Source organism: Apium graveolens, chromosome 9, assembly GCF_009905375.1.
Source record: "Apium graveolens cultivar Ventura chromosome 9, ASM990537v1, whole genome shotgun sequence".
Lineage (NCBI taxonomy): Eukaryota > Viridiplantae > Streptophyta > Magnoliopsida > Apiales > Apiaceae > Apium > Apium graveolens.
Window position 1 is genome coordinate 15561102 of NC_133655.1, and position 19809 is coordinate 15580910.

General features: G+C 37.1%; 1 protein-coding gene across 1 annotated transcript; it reads left to right on the forward strand.

Moving 5' to 3' along the window:
- Window positions 1-6519: 6519 nt before the first annotated feature.
- On the forward strand, window positions 6520-19809 carry LOC141685047 (uncharacterized). Its single transcript, XM_074490171.1, has 7 exons — window positions 6520-7058; window positions 7274-7571; window positions 7724-7991; window positions 8112-8257; window positions 16567-17787; window positions 18971-19130; window positions 19232-19809. Exons 1-7 carry the CDS (start codon window positions 6520-6522, stop codon window positions 19807-19809), a joined length of 3210 nt encoding a protein of 1069 aa, XP_074346272.1.

Sequence of the window (19809 nt, forward strand, 5' to 3'; positions counted from 1 at the left end):
AATCATAGAATAAAAACATAGTGCTGTTCATGCCAATTATGGAAGAAAAACTGGCAGGTCCTTCCGAAGTTAAATATCAACTCACTACCTTGCCCAATACTCGAATAAATGACTTAGCAAACAAAAAATACTCGTAATAACATGAATAAGTTTAACATCTAGAGACAATTGTAGATGATCAACCACAGATTCAAATTAATAACAGACTGACAGCCATGAACATCTTCATTGCCAATAGTAAAGAGGGTAGTGTCCTCTCTCTCCAAACTAAACAGATCAAATGTTTCTAACAACTCACATAAAGTACGTTTAACTTCAAATAATTAGTATGAAAAAATTGCAAAATCAGAATTTGTTACAAAGCTGCAGAACCTAACCATTCCCCTAATATTTGTTACATTTTAATTTGTCGAGTACATGAATATCATTTGTGGTCTGTGTTCATTTCCATCCATATTTTTCTGCTAATACACTTTCGTATTACACCTCTACTTGGATATTTTTGCCTTTGTTTCTTACTGTATATCCAGTTGAAGGAGTCCCATGCTTTAAATTGGTATTCAATCTATAGAGAAATGTGGGACTAACCAGGACATGTGGTGGTTGCGAACACTGAAACTGATGCATGAAAGAGTCTCCCATAGTACTGTTTGATTACCATAATTGCAACAACGAACTTGTCACTTACAAGTTCATATCTAGCTACCCTCTGCCATGCAACTAATTTCTTCGTCCTGGATGATCCTTTTCCAACTTGTTAATGACTTAAATCCATGTACCTGACAACCTATTCATTTATATATATCCGATCAGAATATATTTATGTTCAGATAGCTCACAAAAAGTTTTCTATATATATAAAATGATTCTAGCTATGAAAATGCAAAAACATATAAGTTTACTCTTTCTTGTTCATGCATTAGGTGTTTTGGCAAGTTCAAAACCTGGATGTGGGGAAATAGTTGGACGCTATTCGAATAGCAGCTGCATTGAGAGTGAGAAACAAGCTCTACTACTTTTTAAAGAAAGTTTCCTTGATGAATTAAATATCTTGTCGTCATGGGTTGGAGATGATTGTTGTGCATGGCATAGAATTGGTTGCAATGACAGAACTGGTCATATCATGAAACTTGATCTTCGATTCGGTTTTCTAAAAGGTGTACTACTTCCTTCATTGTTTGATTTAAAATACTTGACTTACTTGGACTTGAGTTACAACATGTTTGATGGTACCAAATTTCCAGAATTTTTAGGGTCCTTTAAGGATCTAACATATCTCAACCTGTCTACTTGCTTGTTTGAAGGTTTTATCCCCCATCATCTAGGAAACCTTTCAAGTTTACAGTACCTTGATTTAGCGGATAATGTATTAAGTGTCGATAGCATGGGGTGGTTATCTAAGCTTTCTTCACTGGAATACTTGGATCTTACCCATGTTAATCTTTCCCAAGCCACTGATTGGGTTACGTCTATTAACATGCTTCCTAATTCAATGTTGACACTTATATTGCACATATGTGAGCTTCCGGACAACATCCCTCATCATCACCTTTTTATGAATTTAACATCTCTTATTTCACTTGATCTTAGTTTCAACTCTCTTAAGTCTTCTTTCCCTTTATCAATTATTAACAGTAGTAGCCTTGCACATCTTCGTCTTGGGTGTAACCGGTTTACTGGTCCAATCCCTAAATCAATTGGAAGGTTGACATCTCTTCTTCAACTTGATCTCTCATCTAATGATTTGTATGGTTCAATGCCAGAGTCTATTAGAAGTTTGACTTCTCTTTCTCCACTTGATTTCTCAGATAATCATTTACTAGGTTTAATTCCAGAGTGTATTGGAAGTTTGACATCTCTCACTAATCTTCGTCTAAAGAATAATAAGTTTGAAGGTTGGATTCCTAAATCTATCGGAAGGTTGGCTTCCCTTTATGAACTTGATCTTTCAGACAATAATTTTGAAGGTTTCATTCCTCAATGTATTGGAAATTTGACATCACTTTCTATACTTAAACTTTCAATTAATAGATTAAGTGGTCCAGTTCCGCCTATTATAGGCAATCTCACTAGGCTTACAAGCCTAATTATAGGCTCAAATGAATTCAGGGGTTGTCTGCCAGAAGCATTTTGCCAGCTGACAAAGTTAGAATCATTGGATGTAGCCAATAATCAACTAAGCGGGCCGATTTCTAAATGCATTGGAGAGCTATCAAATCTAACAAGTTTGGAACTTTCTTCTAATTCGTGGGACGGTATACTTTCGGAGCATCACTTCATCAACCTCACAAGGCTGACATTATTGTCTATTTCTTCAAAGTCTAGCCTAGTGCTGAATGTTAGCTCTAAATGGATTCCTCCGTTTCAACTCAAAGATTTATACATGCAGTCCTTAAAAGTGGGGCCCCAATTTCCCCAGTGGCTCCTAACACAGAGTCAGATTTTAAGTCTGATAATGTTAAACACGAGCATATCAGATACCCTTCCAGCTGCTTGGTTTGGGAGTGTGCTTTTAGCCAAGGCATACTATGTTGACTGATAGCCCATAATAAGTCAGGCCCGGACCCAAATATAAGATCCCAGGACACGTGGCGGTATCACCACCGTTCAGGTCCCCGGGATCCGGAACGTTCCTACGCTCTGGATCTGATAGTACTCTGACGTATTCAGCGTTGACCTTGATAAGCCCAGGACACGTGGCAACATCACCACCGTCCAGGCACCCGGAATCCAGGACGTTCTTACGGTCCAGATCTGATAGTACTCTGACGCATCCCAGGCGTCCAGATGCCCTACAGTCCAAAAGGCCAACCTACGGTCCAGATGAAAAGGGACAAACCCCTAAACCCTAGTAGGAGACCTATAAAAGGTAGAACAAAAGGAAGATTACAGGTTACGATCTTAGATACCCTCTCTCACACATATACTTACATTCACACACGTATTCCTCATAAATATATTCGCATAATCCCCTCTTTGCCCCTCTTCTCCTTAAAAACCCTTTCTCACTCTCACACCGGAGGTGCCGCGGGGACGCCACCCCCCTCCGGTTCTGTTTTGTAGGTTCCCACCCTACAGTTACACCGCGCACCGCTGTCCTTGTAGCCCAAAGGAGTTTGAGTCCGGACCCAGAAAGGAGAAGGCCCCGGGGTGATCTGGGATTATCATTGACCTATCCAACAATGACTTTTATGGAGAACATCTCTCATCAATCACAGCAGCTCCAAATAGTTTGTCTATGTTAGCACTCTCAGTTAACCGTTTCCCAGGTGACTTTCCTGCATTTGTATGCAATCTAACATCATTGTGGACATTAGTTCTCTCTAATAATAATCTTTCGGGAGAGCTACCACAGTGCTTAGGAAACTTGAGAGGATTGGAAGAACTTGACCTGAAGAATAACAATCTCTCTGGTGATATTCCTGCTTCTTTGGGTTCCCTAGAACTTCTCGATTATTTAAACTTGCACAACAACAAGTTTCAAGGGGAACTCCCATTATCCTTCCAGAATCTGAGATGGTTGTCCGCGCTTGATGTGGGGAAGAACAATTTGAGAGATACATTCCCCCCTTGGATCGGAGTGCAATTAACTTATCTCTATATACTGATACTGCGGTCCAACACTTTCTATGGTGAAATTCCCGCACGGATTTGTCACCTCTCTTCCATTCAAGTCTTGAACATGGCACACAATCAATTCACGGGAAACATACCTGCTTGTTTCAGCAATTTTAGTGTATCTACTGGGCACTACAATTTTCACTTTCCAGGCTTCTTATCAAAATATAATGAATTGATAATAGATGATGATAGCAAAGGATATGAACAAGGATACACCACTACACTTGGGTATTTATTTTCCATTAATCTCTCAAACAACAATATCAGTGGAGTGATCCCAGACGGGTTGATGGATCTCCGTGGTTTAGTAAATTTGAATTTAGCGGGTAATCATCTGACTGGAAGGATCCCTGACAAAATTGGAAAACTGAAACAACTGCAAGTTCTTGACCTCTCTAGAAATGATCTGTGTGGTCCTATTCCACAAAGTTTGTCGGATCTGAACTTTTTAAGCAGTCTGAACCTCTCCTTTAATCATTTAACAGGGAGAATACCAGCTGGGAACCAACTCCAGACCCTTACTGATCCCTCCATTAACGCTGGCAACAATCAGCTCTGCGGACAACCTGTCATGAAGCCTTGTGCAGGTGATACAGAATCACATAATATTCACCACTATAATCAAGCTGATTCTGATTCAGATGATGAGCGTATGTGGTTTTACGCTGGTATAGGACCTGGTCTTCTAGTTGGTTTTTTAGGATTCTGCAGTTCTTTGCATTTCATCAAGCCTTGGAGGTATTCTTACTTTCACTTTGTGGAAGAAGTCTTTGACAAGATAGGGCTTCACTTTGCTTTGTTGCACAGAAAGTTTTATAACTAACACATGAACTTGCACTCATCAAGAAACTCGGGCTTATTCGTAATCTCATCCTAGTCGGGTAAATCTTTCTTCTTCATGTCGTGAAGTTGTACTAAATAATTTATGTCAATAAATGATGCAAATGTTCCTACTACTACTCAGTTGTCATTGTGTTCTTAATTATGTCTGATACTTTGTTACGGCTACTTGTGATGTAAGTATTGCTTAATATAATGATATCATTTTATCAATATTCTTTAAAAATCACCCCTACATGCAGGGACCTAACTAGAAACTAGAGGTTGCTGGGGCGAAATATAATTTATATATTTTTAAGGGTGCGAAATTTAGAAATAAGAATATTTTAGTACTAAATATATTAATATATAAATTTTTTTCCCTAAATTTTAATACTAAATTGATGATTAAACCGAGGTTTGGGGTGGCGGTGTTTGCCGCCCCTTGCATGCGAGGTCATTAATTAAATCCTCGTCAATAATACTTGTCAGGACTGTTATCCACTTCTTCTACTAAGTGCTTAGTATTTTGATACTCTAAAGTCTAATCCTCCATTTGTTTAGAAGGGAAATGAGATGACAAATGAAGAGAATGAAATAAGGGAAATAAATTGAAAGGGGGAGAAGTATCTAAGAGGGCAAGTTAATTCGATTACCAGCATATTAACAAGCCTGAGTTATATTTTTTAGACTTAAATTTGAAACATAGTCGATATTAAACATATTTTTAATCCATCTTCTTTCAATTAAATTATACATATGTAGTATGAGTTATTATTTCTCTCTAGAATGAGAGGCTTTTTTCTCTCTATATGAGAGTTTTCTCTTTGTTTAAATTTCTTTATCTTTCATTTGTCTTTCTCAAACATTACAATAAAAAATGGAATATTCAAATTCTGGTTTAAACGAGTTGTATGCAAAATTATCGATTGATGACGATGACGAAGGAGGGATGGTGGTGGAGAATGCTGTGATTGAATAAGATAAAGAATAGTATGTCCTCATTGGGAGATTCCGTACCGAAAGAAATATTAATTTCAAGGCGATGCAGAATGTGTTATCAACAGTATGACGACCAAAAGAAGGGGTTGAAATCCATGATATAGGAGAAATGAGATATTCTTTTGTGTTTTATCACCCCATGGATATGCAGAAGGTAGTCGATGGGGGATCATGGGCGTTTGAACAAGGGATGTTAGTTTACAAGCAGTTAGCGGGGGGGAAGATCGTAAGGAGATAACGTTGAATGAAGCTGATATATGGGTACAGGTGTATGATATTCCTAAAGGTCTGGTTTCAGAAAATATATTGCAAGGTATTGCTAATTACGTCGGAATTTTTGTGAAGTCTGATCCAACAAACTTTAATGGGTTATGGAAAGCATATTACAGAATTAGAGTTCGGATAGATGTTTGTAAGCCATTGAAAAGGAGGATGAAAATCAAACGAGCGGGAAGAGAGTGGAGTTGGGTTAACTTCAAGTATGAGTGGTTTAGTACATTTTGTTTCGTTTGTGGGAAACTAGGGCATTCAGAAAGGGACTGTAATATGGTATATGCAAATCCAGGTAAAGAGCTTGAACGGACATATGGTACGTGGTTACGAGCACCAAATAAGAACATAAAAAATGAAGTTGCCTCGAGATGGTTAAGAAACGCAGAAGGTAAAGGTAACTGGGGAGGGAGCGGTGGAAATTCAGGTACGGCGGCGGCTGGAAGTGGAAAGGAGAAAGATGAGGCGCAAATCAAGGAGAATGGTAAGCTGATTGTAACAAATTTAGAGGATAATGGCAAGATTCTAGCTATAGCACGAAATCAGGGGAATAAAGATATGAGTGGGAGGAGCAGATTTGCATGAAGAGATAAATGAGGGAGAAAAATACGTGCTTGAGCTAAAAAGGAGACGTATGGAGGAGGACTTAAGTCTACAAGCTAATGGGCCAACAAAAATGCAAACAGATGGGCCTTCTTCAACAGACCAAGAAGACCATGCACCTGTTCCAAAAAACTTGAATGTGGTGGGCTCTGGACCTCAGGCCCGCCTAGCATTATAAGTACTTTAGTGTGGAACTGTCGTGGAATGGGCAATTCACGAGCAGTTAGATTTCTGAAAGAAATCGTTAAAAAACATAGGCCCAACTTAGTTTTTTTATCAGAAATTTTAGTTAATAAGAATAATATTGAAGCGCTCTGCAAGTCGATTCACTTTGCTGGCTCGTTTACTATTGATGCGCAAGGGCATGGGGGAGGCTTGGCGTTGCTTTGGAAAAATGTAGGAGCATTAGAAATAAGAGGTACCTACAGTAACTATATTGATTTTGAGGTAAATTATGAACAGATTGGTAGCTGGCGCTACACAGGTTTTTATGGTTGCCCTGAAAGAGAGAGATGCCAGGAATCATGGAATCTGTTTACTGACCTTGCAACAGGATCGAGCTTGCCTTGGTGTGTATTTGGGGATTTTAATGATATGCTCTTTGAATTTAAGAAGAAGGGAGGGAGACCACAACCACGACGTCTATTAGAGGGGTTTAATAAGACAATTATAGAATGTGGTCTTGAAGATCTGGGTTTTAAGGGGTGTAAATTTACATGGGAGAGGTTTCGTGGAACAGAAAGGTGGGTACAAGAATGACTGGATAGGGGGTTTGCAAATTAGAGATGGAGGCGGTTGTTTCCGAATGCAGAAATTCAAGTGTTGGAAGTATCCACTTCGGATCATTTGCCGCTGGTTCTACAGCTAAACACACAGGTCTACATGCCAACATCTAGAAGATTCAGGTTTGAGAATGTATGGATTCTTGAGGCGGATTTTAAAATTTAGTACAACGCAGTTGGAATATAAATGGTCTTGACAACATTCTGGGAAAAATTGAATATTGTTGTTTAAAGTTGGAAGAATGGGGAGGAGGGACAGTAAAGGAATTGAGTAATAAGATTAAAAATTGTAGAGGGATTATGATAAGATTTAGATCAAGACGAGATGCGTACGGGGTGAGGAAGTATAATGAGACTAGAGAAGAGTTCTTAAAGCTGTTGGAGCGACAAGAAGTATATTGGAAACAGCGATCAAAGCAGTTTTGGTTACATGAAGGGGATCAAAACACTCATTTTTTCACAAGTTTGCCTCAGGTCGAAGAAAGAACCATCAAATACTAAAGATAAAGGACGCGAATGGCGAATGGGCAGATAATGCGCAAGGAGTGCAGAAGGTCATTGAGGAGTATTTTTCTGAATTGTTTAAGTCCACAATGACAGCAGGGTACTTATCATAAAATGAGAAGGTGAAAAGGATTACCAGCGAGCAAAATACACAGTTACTGGAGGATATATCAGCTGAGGAAGTAAAGGAAGCAGTATTTTCAATGCATGCAAAAAAAGCACCTGGGTATGATGGGCTAAACCCTGCTTTCTATCAAGCTTATTGGAGTATTGTCGAGCAGGATGTGGTGGAATTTTGTCAGCGTTTCTTTGCTACTGGAGAGCTACAAATGGAATTTAATCGTACCTTAGTATGTTTGATTCCGAAAGTAAAGCAACCACAACAGATGAGTGAGTTACGCCCCATATCTCTCTGTAAAGTTTTGTTCAGAATTTTATCCAAAGTGTTAGCAAATCGTTTGAAAAAATGCTTGCCTATGTTGATATCTGCAAATTAAAGTGCTTTTATAGAAGGACGTTTATTAACTGATAATGCTCTGATCGCCTTTGAAATAAATCACTATATCAAACGTCGATCTCAAGGGAGGAATGGTGTTGCTGGATTAAAGATTGACATATCTAAGGCGTATGCAGACTTGAGTGGGATTTCATTGAAGGTATGTTGCTAAAGTTTGGCTTTCATGACCAGTGGACTAGGAGAATTATGACCTGCATTAAGACAGTTTCGTACAGCTTCATACATCAGGGAGTGGTTTATGGTGATGTTCGACCTCAAAGGGGGATTAGGCAGGGGGATCCCATTGAAAGGAATATGTCCTAAGTCCAATCATGTATGAGGATTTAGGAATAACTTTTATGTAATCTGTTTTGATTTCATTGATATTAATAAAAGACTTGTTTTGTTTTTATTACGGGCTTTATCTATTTAAGTGTTTAAATAAGATATACCATAGTTTAGAGTAAAGCTTTTTATGGATTATGATGAGATCATAATAGTGAGACCTAAAAAGATGGGAACTCTAAACTTAAATAGTTCCTGGTCATAGGATTACTAACTGGTAATTAATAATCCGCAGAGATCGGTACATACTATGCTTGCTTCATTATGAAGGATGTCTGTTCTCATAGACATTTGTGTGGTGACACTATAGCTAGTATGTAGGTTCTTATTATGGAATAAGTTCACTGAACATGACTCGCACAGCTGAACAACTGATGGAGTTCACTCACGTGTCAGCAGTTGTTCACATAGTGATAGTTGTACAAGTATCCTTAGACTTGAGGTCATCATAGTCATCTTGTGTACACTGAACTATGCTTTGGTTTAGTTTTTAGTCTCCAGGGACAATTATTAGGGCTCTTCTGGGTATAGGAATTTGTACACGAAGATAGTGTATGATCAATAAAGGATCTACCCCTTCCAGTGAAGGAAGCGAATGTTCAAGGCTGATCCACTTATGCTAGTTCAGGAATCTCTGGCCAGAGTGAATGAAATTAGAAAGGAGTTTCTAATTTGTATAGAACTACGCATAGTAAATGGTAAGCAAGTGATTGAATTAGATAGGCTTGACACGAGATCCATGCCTTGTATTTAATCGGGACATTGTAGGGTAGAAGGAGTTTATTGTACGGTAACTATTCACTGCCAGGTTCTTGGTATTCTAAGCAGTGAATTCATATTATCCGGATAGTCGCGATATGTTGAGAAGCATCACTCACGATGTAGAATAAATGTGATTAATTAATTAATCATATTTAATAAATTAGAGAATTTATATAAATAATGATAAAATAGTTTTATTATTATTTATTTCTACTACCGGCTTAATATTGAACCTACAGGGTCACACCATAAAAAGAGAATGATTTAATGGTGGAGGAATTAATTAATAATGGCTAATAATTATTTATTTATGAAATAAATAATTAATTGGCAAATTTAATAATTGATTAAATGAGATTTAATTGATTATAAATTAATTAAGAAAAGTTCTTAATATTATTAATTAAAGGATTTAATTTTTGGAAATTAAATCAAGAGAGAGAATTATTTCTAAAGTGTTTAGAAAAAGGATTAATGATTAAAAGGTGTTTTAATTATTAATGAGAATAATAAATGGGATAATAATAATAATATTTATGGGAAAATTTCAGCTGAAAATTTTGCCTATAAATACACTATTATAGACCCTATTTTATTCTAACCCACATCGTACCCCAAAACTCAAAAAGTTTGGAAAACCCAATTCTCTCCACCTCCTTCCTCCTCCTTAACATCGTTTTCTTGGTGGATACCGGTGGAGTGCTTCACACTTGAGGAGCAACTGCTAAGGATCTCTGATCGTTGTCTCCGAATTATTTTAAAAGGTTAGATTCGATCCCTCGAATTTTTATTCACGATTTATATGCTTTTATTTGGATTTTATATGTGGAAAAGTGTTTTGCCATGCCCCCGCTGCGTTAAAAATCCAACAATGGTATCAGAGCATAGGTTGTATGCATATAGATCTGTGGTAAAAATTTCAGAATTTTATGTGCTTGTATGAATTAATTATGATTTTTACAAGTTATATTATGGATTAATTTTATTTGATGAGAAATCGTTTCTCGGAATAATTTTGAATGTTGATTTAGGTTCTACAAGTGTTGTAGATCGTCTGGGTATTTTTTTCATAATTTTATGATGTATAGATTTTTTATTATGAATTTTTGAAGTTCTTAAAATTAAATTCATAATTAAATAATCTTGTATATATATATATAAATTGTTAGTAAGTATATATATATCTGTTGTTGCTTCTGTGTTGAAAGTCACGGCTGTCAGTAAAGGTAGAAAGAAAAGCAGACACAAAACAGAGGAGTCAGGCACGGGTTTCGAGAAGAAGCTGTTGACGGCTGCAGAAAAATAAAAAAATAAAAATAAATAATAGGGGTGTAACGCATTCCGGGAATGCGTTACACACCTGTGGCGCATTCACGGAATGCGTTACACCCTTTAATGGCTGAAAAGGGGTGTAACGCATCACCGGAATGCGTTATAGGTCTTGTAACGCGTTCCTGTAATGCGTTACAGCCCGTCTGTTGATTTTAAATTTGATTTTCTGGGAGTTTTGTAACTCCGTTTTGGGCGTGCAATATACCGTTGGATTCGTTTTTTCGAGACGGATCTAATGGTGTGATCAATTTTAGTTTATATAAAAGTTTTGAACTGTTTATATTCCATGAAGTGTTTTAAAGCTGTTTTTAATCGTTTAAATTGATTTTTAAATGCTTCATGTGATACATAGAGATGTATAATGCTTAGACTAATGTGCTAGATGATATAACATGCCTACCTTGATGTTTATTCATGTTGATATATGTGATATATGCTTAGTTTATCATGCGATGATAGATTTAGGTGAACTTGAATGAACATAAGGCGTTTGTTAGACAACCTAGTATAGTGAAATTGTTTCATAACCTTAATAATAATATTATGAATACAATCATGAGATTCTTGTGTTTATGAAACACGTAATTGAATATGAATTTTCGATATGAGAGAAAGGATGATTCTGTCAACAACAGATTTCCATCTGTAAGAAAGGGTTATTAAGTGACGCCTCTTGACAATGCTCCACCCGATCTGGGAATCGTCTGATTATTGATTATTGATTTGAAATATTTAATTTAAAAGGAAGAATCTCTTTATAATATGATTATGATTGTAACGTAATATAATCCCTCTAAAATTAAATAATATCAAGTAGTAATTGACCAATGACAAAACGGGTTTGTGTCGGTCATAGCCTTCCAACATGATAGAAAAGTAGTTCTTATTTTTGAATCATTGTCGGTTCGTGCTACAGCCGAGGGCTTTGATTTCGAAATAAGAAATACTTGTCTATTACATAGAGATGTGTACATTGAATAAGAATCTAAAGGTTGGTACGTGCTACAGCCGTGGGCCTTTGGGGACTGATTCAACTGTACGGAATGTTGGGTTAGACTTGACTTAGAATATTGAGTTTGTCGTGCTACAGCCGAGACTCAATTATTCAAGAGGCTAAAGTTTGATTAGGGAATAACATGAGATGTAATTGACAAGAGTTGTCTGCCTATTAAACATTACATGGCGGTTCGTGCTACAGCCGGGGTCGTGTAATGGAATGTAGGATCCCTATTCTCACTAGCATTATGAATGCTTAATTTTTCACGTAAGGGGGTTGAATAAATTAGGAAAACTAGTGGGAGCCACTTATGAATAAAGACCCGATTCATATAGTGTTTTGAAATGAAATCGAATATTTGCTAAGTGTTGTTATGTGTTTATCATTTACAGATTTACTTTGTACGTTATGTCTTCTGCACTATCACTCAGGAGCATACTAGATGCTCACAAATTGACTGGTCCTAATTATGCTGACTGGCTTCGAAACTTGAGAATTGTTCTCAGGATTGAGAAGCTGGAATACGTGATTGACTCACCTAAGCCTACTGAACCTGCTAGTGATGCACATAATGATGAACACGTTGTGTATCGTAAGTGGATAGATGATGCAAATGTTGCTCAATGCATCATGCTAGCTTCCATGAACATTGAGCTACAGAAGCAACATGAGCATATGGATGCTCACACTATCCTCATGCATCTACAAGAGTTGTATGATATGGCAGGGAGGACAGCTTGATATGAGATATCAAAGGAGTTGTTCGGTTGTAGGATGTCTGAGGGATCATCTGTGAATGACCATGTACTTAAGATGATCAATTTGATTGAACGTCTTGGACAACTTGGTTTTGCCATGGATGGGGAGCTGAGCCAAGACTTGGTCTTGCAATCGCTTCCGAGTTCGTTCTCGCAGTTTGTTGTGAACTTTCACATGAATAAGTTGGATGTCAGCCTGCCTAAACTCCACAACATGTTGAAGACTGCGGAATCGAATTTTTCCCCTAAGAAGAGTTATGTTCTTCTAATTGGTGAAGGTTTCAATCCTAAGAAAATGAAGAGGAACTCTTCCGAGAAGAAGAAAGTAGGTGAGAAAATGTCGGTTCCACCAAAAGCTGAAGACCCCGAGAGCAAAGTTGTTTGCTTTCACTGTAACAAGGTGGGGCACTGGAAGAGGAACTGCAAGGTTTACCTTACAGAATTAAAGAAGAAGGGTAGTGAGACTAGCGCTTCTGATTCAGGTATGTTCATGATAGAAGTGAATATGTCATTTCTACTTGGGTATTAGATACCGCCTGTGGTTCTCATATCTGCAATTTGTTGCAGGGACCAAGGAGAAGTAGGACTCTTGAGGAAGAGGAGGTGATTCTACTGATGAAAATGGAGCAAGAGTTGCTGCTGAAGATGTAGAATCATTTCATTTACATATGCCTACGGGCAAGACTATTGTTTGAAATAATTGTTATTTTGTTCCCTCGATTGTGAGGAATATTATTCCCATGTTAGACTTGGCTGGATTTTCATTTATTATTGAGAATAATGAATGTTCTATTCTTAGAGATAATATTCTTTATGGACGTGGTACTTTAAATAATGGTCTGTATATATGTGACATAATTTACTTCAGATTGAACAAACTAATAAAAGAAAAGGGATGATAAAAATCTCACTTCATAGTGGCACTGCAGTCTTCATTTAGTGGACATGGAGAGAGGGCTGCAGATTTGCTAGGAATGGTACACACAGATGTATGTGGACCAATGTCTACGCAAGCCATGGGTGGATTTTCATACTTCATTACTTTCATAGATGATAGATCTGGATTCGGATATGTGTTTGATGAAACACAAGTTTGAGGCCTTTGAAAAGTTCAAAGAATATAAGTATGGAGTGGAGAAACAACCAAACATAGTATTATAACTCTTCGATCAGATCGAGGTGGTGAATACTTTAATGGAGTGTTTCTAGATTATCTCAAAGTAAATGGTATAGTCTCCCAGTGGACTCCTCCAGATTGGTATCTGAAAGGAGAAATCAAACTTTGTTAGACATAGTTCGGTCCATGATGAGCTATGCAAATCTTCCAGTATTCCTATGGGGTTATGCATTGGAAACCTCAGCATATTTACTGAATAAGGTGCTTTCCAAATCTGTTCCTCAAACTCCGTATGAGATATGGAAAGAAAGGAAACCGAGTCTTAAACACGTTAAGATTTGGGGATGTCCAGCTTATGTCAAGAAAGTTGACCCAGATAAGCTGGAATCTCGATCCGTAAAATGTAGTTTTGTGGGATATCCTAAAGAGACTTTAGGGTATTACTTTTACACCGATCATCGGGTGTTTGTCTCCAGACATTCTACCTTCTTGGAAAAGGAGTTTATCCTTGAAGGAAACAGTGGGAGCAAAATTGGACTTGATGAAGTTCAAGAAGCACAAACTACTACGGATCAAGTGGAAACACCTGTTCTGACTGAACAACCTTTTGTGGAACAGCCCATTCATAGATCAGGGAGAGTGTCTCGCCAACCTGAGAGGTAATATGGCCTTGTCATTGAGAATGACAATGAGTTGTCGATCATTGATGATGACGACCCTGTGACCTATAATGAGGCTATGAGTAGTGTTGACTCAGAGAAATGGCATAGTGCCATGAAATCCAGAATGGAATCTATGTATACGGTATACAAAAGATAGATTATAGCAGATGGCCAGGTGGAGACCTATAAGGCCAGGCTTGTGGCAAAAGGATTCAAACAAAGGCAATGGATTGACTTTGATAAAACTTTTTACCTGTAGCCCTGTTAAAATCAGTTCGGATTTTGCTTGCGAATGCTGCTTACTACGACTATGAAATCTGGCAGATGGCCAGATGGTTTTCTTTCCAAAAGAAATGAAAACCTAGTGTGTAAGCTGCTGCGAACCATATGTGGTTTAAAGCAGGCTTCTCGAAAGATGGAACATTCGTTTTGATGAGACAATCAAAGAGTTTGATTTTATCAAAAACGTAGATGAACCATGCGTCTACAAAAGGGTTAGTGGGAGCGCGTTAACATTTCTTGTATTGTATTGAATTAGAGTTGACACACATAACAACATAGCAGACCCACTCACAAAGCTACTTTATGAAAGTCACTTTGATCGTCATAATGACAGGATGGGTATTAGATACCAGAGTGATTGGCTTTAGTACAAGTGGGAGATTGAAAGGAATATGTCCTAAGTCCAATCATGTATGAGGATTTAGGAATAACTTTTATGTAATCTGTTTTGATTTCATTGATATTAATAAAAGACTTGTTTTGTTTTTATTACGGGCTTTATCTATTTAAGTGTTTAAATAAGATATACCATAGTTTAGAGTAAAGCTTTTTATGGATTATGATGAGATCATAATAGTGAGACCTAAAAAGATGATAACTCTAAACTTAAATAGTTCCTGGTCATAGGATTACTAACTGGTAATTAATAATCCGCAGAGATCGGTACATACTATGTTTGCTTCATTATGAATGATGTCTGTTCTCATAGACATTTGTGTGGTGACACTATAGCTAGTATGTAGGTGCTTATTATGGAATAAGTTCACTGAACATGACTCGCACAGCTGAACAACTGATGGAGTTCACTCACGTGTCAGCAGTTGTTCACATAGTGATAGTTGTACAAGTATCCTTAGACTTGAGGTCATCATAGTCATCTTGTGTACACTGAACTATGCTTTGGTTTAGTTCTTAGTCTCCAGGGACAATTATTAGGGCTCTTCTGGGTATAGGAATTTGTACACGAAGATAGTGTATGATCAATAAAGGATCTACCCCTTCCAGTGAAGGAAGCGAATGTTCAAGGCTGATCCACTTATGCTAGTTCAGGAATCTCTGGCCAGAGTGAATGAAATTAGAAAGGAGTTTCTAATTTGTATAGAACTACGCATAGTAAATGGTAAGCAAGTGATTGAATTAGATAGGCTTGACACGAGATCCATGCCTTGTATTTAATCGGGACATTGTAGGGTAGAAGGAGTTTATTGTACGGTAACTATTCACTGACAGGTTCTTGGTATTCTAAGCAGTGAATTCATATTATCCGGATAGTCGCGATATGTTGAGAAGCATCACTCACGATGTAGAATAAATGTGATTAATTAATTAATCATATTTAATAAATTAGAGAATTTATATAAATAATGATAAAATAGTTTTATTATTATTTATTTCTACTACCGGCTTAATATTGAACCTACAGGGTCACACCATAAAAAGAGAATGATTTAATGGTGGAGGAATTAATTAATAATGGCTAATAATTATTTATTTGTGAAATAAATAATTAATTGGCAAATTTAATAATTGATTAAATGAGATTTAATTGATTATAAATTAATTAAGAAAAGTTCTTAATATTATTAATTAAAGGATTTAATTTTTGGAAATTAAATCAAGAGAGAGAATTATTTCTAAAGTGTTTAGAAAAAGGATTAATGATTAAAAGGTGTTTTAATTATTAATGAGAATAATAAATGGGATAATAATAATAATATTTATGGGAAAATTTCAGCTGAAAATTTTGTCTATAAATACACTATTATAGACCCTATTTTATTCTAACCCACATCGTACCCCAAAACCCAAAAAGTTTGGAAAACTCAATTCTCTCCACCTCCTTCCTCCTCCTTAACATCGTTTTCTTGGTGGATACCGGTGGAGTGCTTCACACTTGAGAAGCAACTGCTAAGGATCTCTGATCGTTGTCTCCGAATTATTTTAAAAGGTTAGATTCGATCCCTCGAATTTTTATTCACGATTTATATGCTTTTATTTGGATTTTATATGTGGAAAAGTGTTTTGTCATGCCCCCGCTGCGTTAAAAATCCAACACCCATGTCCCCCTATTTATACATCCTTTGTGCTGAGGGACTTAGCTCAATAATAAGGAGGAATGAAGATATGGGATTGATTCATGGGTGTAGCATTGCAAGAAGGGCACCAGCTGTGTCACATTTACTATTTGCGGATGACTGTTATTTCTTCTTTAAGGCAGTCGAATCCGAAGCAAGGGTGATGAAGCAGATTATACAAAGGTATGAGGTTTTATCTGGTCAAGCTGTAAATTTCAGCAAGTCCATAATTACTTTTAGCCTGAACACCTCAGTAGAAAATAGAAATCAAATTTGTGGGGTGTTAGAAGTGCAAGAAAGTATGACACCAGGGAAGTATCTTGGATTACCAATGTCGATAGGAAGAAAAAAGAATGAGGCATTTAATTTCTTAAGCGACCGAGTTCATCAGAAACTGCAAATGTGGAAGAGTATGAGTATATCAAGAGCAGGAAAGTGTTTACTCTTGAAAACAGCAGCTCAAACGATACCAAATTTTTGGATGAACTTGCTGCTTATTCCCAACGAGATATGTATTACAATTCAACGGCAAATGAACGGATTTTGGTGGGGGAGTGGAAATGACAATAAAGGAGTGTGTTGGGTGGCTTGGGAGAAGCTTTGTGATGTTAAAGAAGCAGGAGGCCTGGGGTTTAAAAATCTTCATCAATTCAAGATTGTTATGCTTACAAAGCAGGGGTGGAGGCTCCTAAATGATTCAAACCCTTTAGTTACGAGTATTATGAAGGTGAAGTACTTCCCAAAAACTGATTTTTTGAATGAGAAATTGGGGGATAACCCGAGCTATATGTGGAGGAGGATACTTGCAGCTCAGGAGGTGGTAAAGCATGGATGTCGGAGAAGTATTGGCACGGGGAGAGATACGTTTCTGTGGAAAATTTCGTGGTTGCCAAGTGCTGAGAATGGGTATTTAACGACAAGTATGAATCAGGATCTGGAAAATATAAAAGTGTGTGATCTAATGGAAGATCATCAGAGAAAATGGGATGTTGACATTCTGAATGACCTGTTTAATAGCAGGGATGTTCAACTCATAAAAAATATCTCTCTGCCCACAAGGGATAGAAAGGATTCTTGGTTGTGGTTTTTTGATGCAAAAGGAGAGTTCACGGTAAAAAGCTGTTATCGTCAACTGGTTGGAGAAAGTAATACATCTGATGCAGGGTTCTGGAAAAAATTATGGAACTTAGATTTGCCTGGGAAGGTTCATTTTTTTCTGTGGAGGACGAGTCGGTTATGTCTGCCAACCGGATGGGCACTGCTAAATAAGAGGGTAAATATTGATGGTAAATGTCCTTGGTGTAGAATAGAAGAAGAAGACGAAAAGCATGTTTTGTTTGAGTGTCAGTTCGTAAAAGAGGTATGGGCATCAATGAGTATGGTGCAATGGGTTCAGACTAGGATTTTAGAGCTTAATTTAATTATGTTCTTGATGTTAATCCTAAAAATCTAATGATTGGAAATTGTTCAATGATATTTGAACTTAAATTTTCATGTATGGTTTTAAGAATTTTCTTAATGAAATCCATATGAAATGAGAGTTGAAAGTAGCTTGGAAAAGCTTGAAATTTTTGAGAATGTTTTGTCCCACATTGAAATAAATAAAGGGGGTTGTGTGCTTTATATGGTATCACACACATGAGTAGTATACAACTACTAAGTTGTGTGATGGTCCATTGTGTTGTTGTGTGCTTCACGTGCACACACACGCGCACTGCCACCGCCCTTCGCCACGCACCGCACCGGACCGGGTCGGGTCGAAGGGCGATTTGGGCGAATGTCTCGGCGTCTCGTGAGACGAACTGGGCGAGGATTTTATTTATTTGAGAATTAATTTTAATTCAAATTTATTTATCGGTGACTGGATTATTACTATTACAATTGTTAGGTTGGGTTCGATACTGAATTGGGCTAAGTCACTTTGTTAGTGGGCTTAGTCTAATTCATTGAACCTGGACATGAATATAATCTGATCTGTAACTGATATATATATATATATATATATATATATATATATATTGAATTAAAATCTGATAATAATGTGGGTGTTAAGTGAAAAGCTGTTACAAATAATTTAAATTCAAAATCTGATCAGTTTTGATTTTTTTATTAATGGAGCAGTTCAATTCATACATTAAGTGTGTGGACAGTTTCACTTTTCCTCTCCTATAAATAGAGGCTAAAGTGAATTTATTTGTTACAACACACAACATTATCTTCTCTTCTCCCTCTCTGCACAAGTTTGAAGTGCTGTTAGTTAGTTTTCCGGCGACTGAGGTGCTAGTCAAGGTGGAGGTTTTGTTGTTACTGTTAACATAAACTCCGAGCTGTTTTATCCTGGTAGAGATATTGCACGCATCCCAAACGCAGCAGGTAGGGGGAAATATTATCTTCAAGAGCAGTCAGGGCTTCGAGCAAGGCCTGGTGACTCAGCTGTGATCTTCTTTTCTTGGCGTTCTGTATCTGCGCACTACCATTATTTTCAGTCACTGTTGAAAGTTATGGTTTCGGGTACATCTTCGTTTTTTTCTTTGTTATTTCAGTTACTGATTTTGTTTACATGCATGCTTTATTTTGTTGACTGTGGTCTTGGTCTGGACTTGCTAAATTATTTATACATTTGCCTCTATGTTGCTATATTTGTTAGTGAGATTTACAACAAGGTTTTGGGTTCGAATCTGTTGTCAACAATTACAAATGCATGTATGTTTACGTTATTTAAACACGTCCATTATATGGTTATATCTATTCATGCAGAACTGGTTGTTGGAAAAAAATTTCTTCCTCGAACTTCCATAATCCAGATGGGGCTATTAATAAAGTTTCGTACTGTGTTATTGTAAATGGATCTCCATTTTGGTTGATTACGCAAGTTTATGATGATGTGAACATAAGAATGACTGTCATGTCAATTGATGTTCGACAAGAGTTTTTAAGGTTATTGCCTGATCTTGGTTCAAGTAATTCTACCTTCACGCGAAAGTTGAATGGAAAATATACATTACTGAAATTAAGGGATCTTCTTGCTGTCATGTTCTATAGTTCGAAACTATTCTTTGGGGAAACTACTGATATTCATATTTTCAACGATAAATGTGATAATTGGAGCAAGTCGTCTTTTGGGCCATTTAATTTCTTAATCAAGGTGCCAACTTCGCGTGTGAAGCCAAGGTTCCTCCAATGTTTTAGAAATGGTGATATATTGTTTGTCAGTCACAAAATCAAAAGAGTATATTGGGTTGATCTTGAAAATTACACAATCAAGTGTCTCGGAAGGCTAGGAGTTTTTGATCGCCACGCAGTAGCTTACTCCGAGAGCTTAGTTTTCATTGATGGAATGAAGACCTTTTATAAAAAAGAAGACATTTCAATTTTTCTTTGA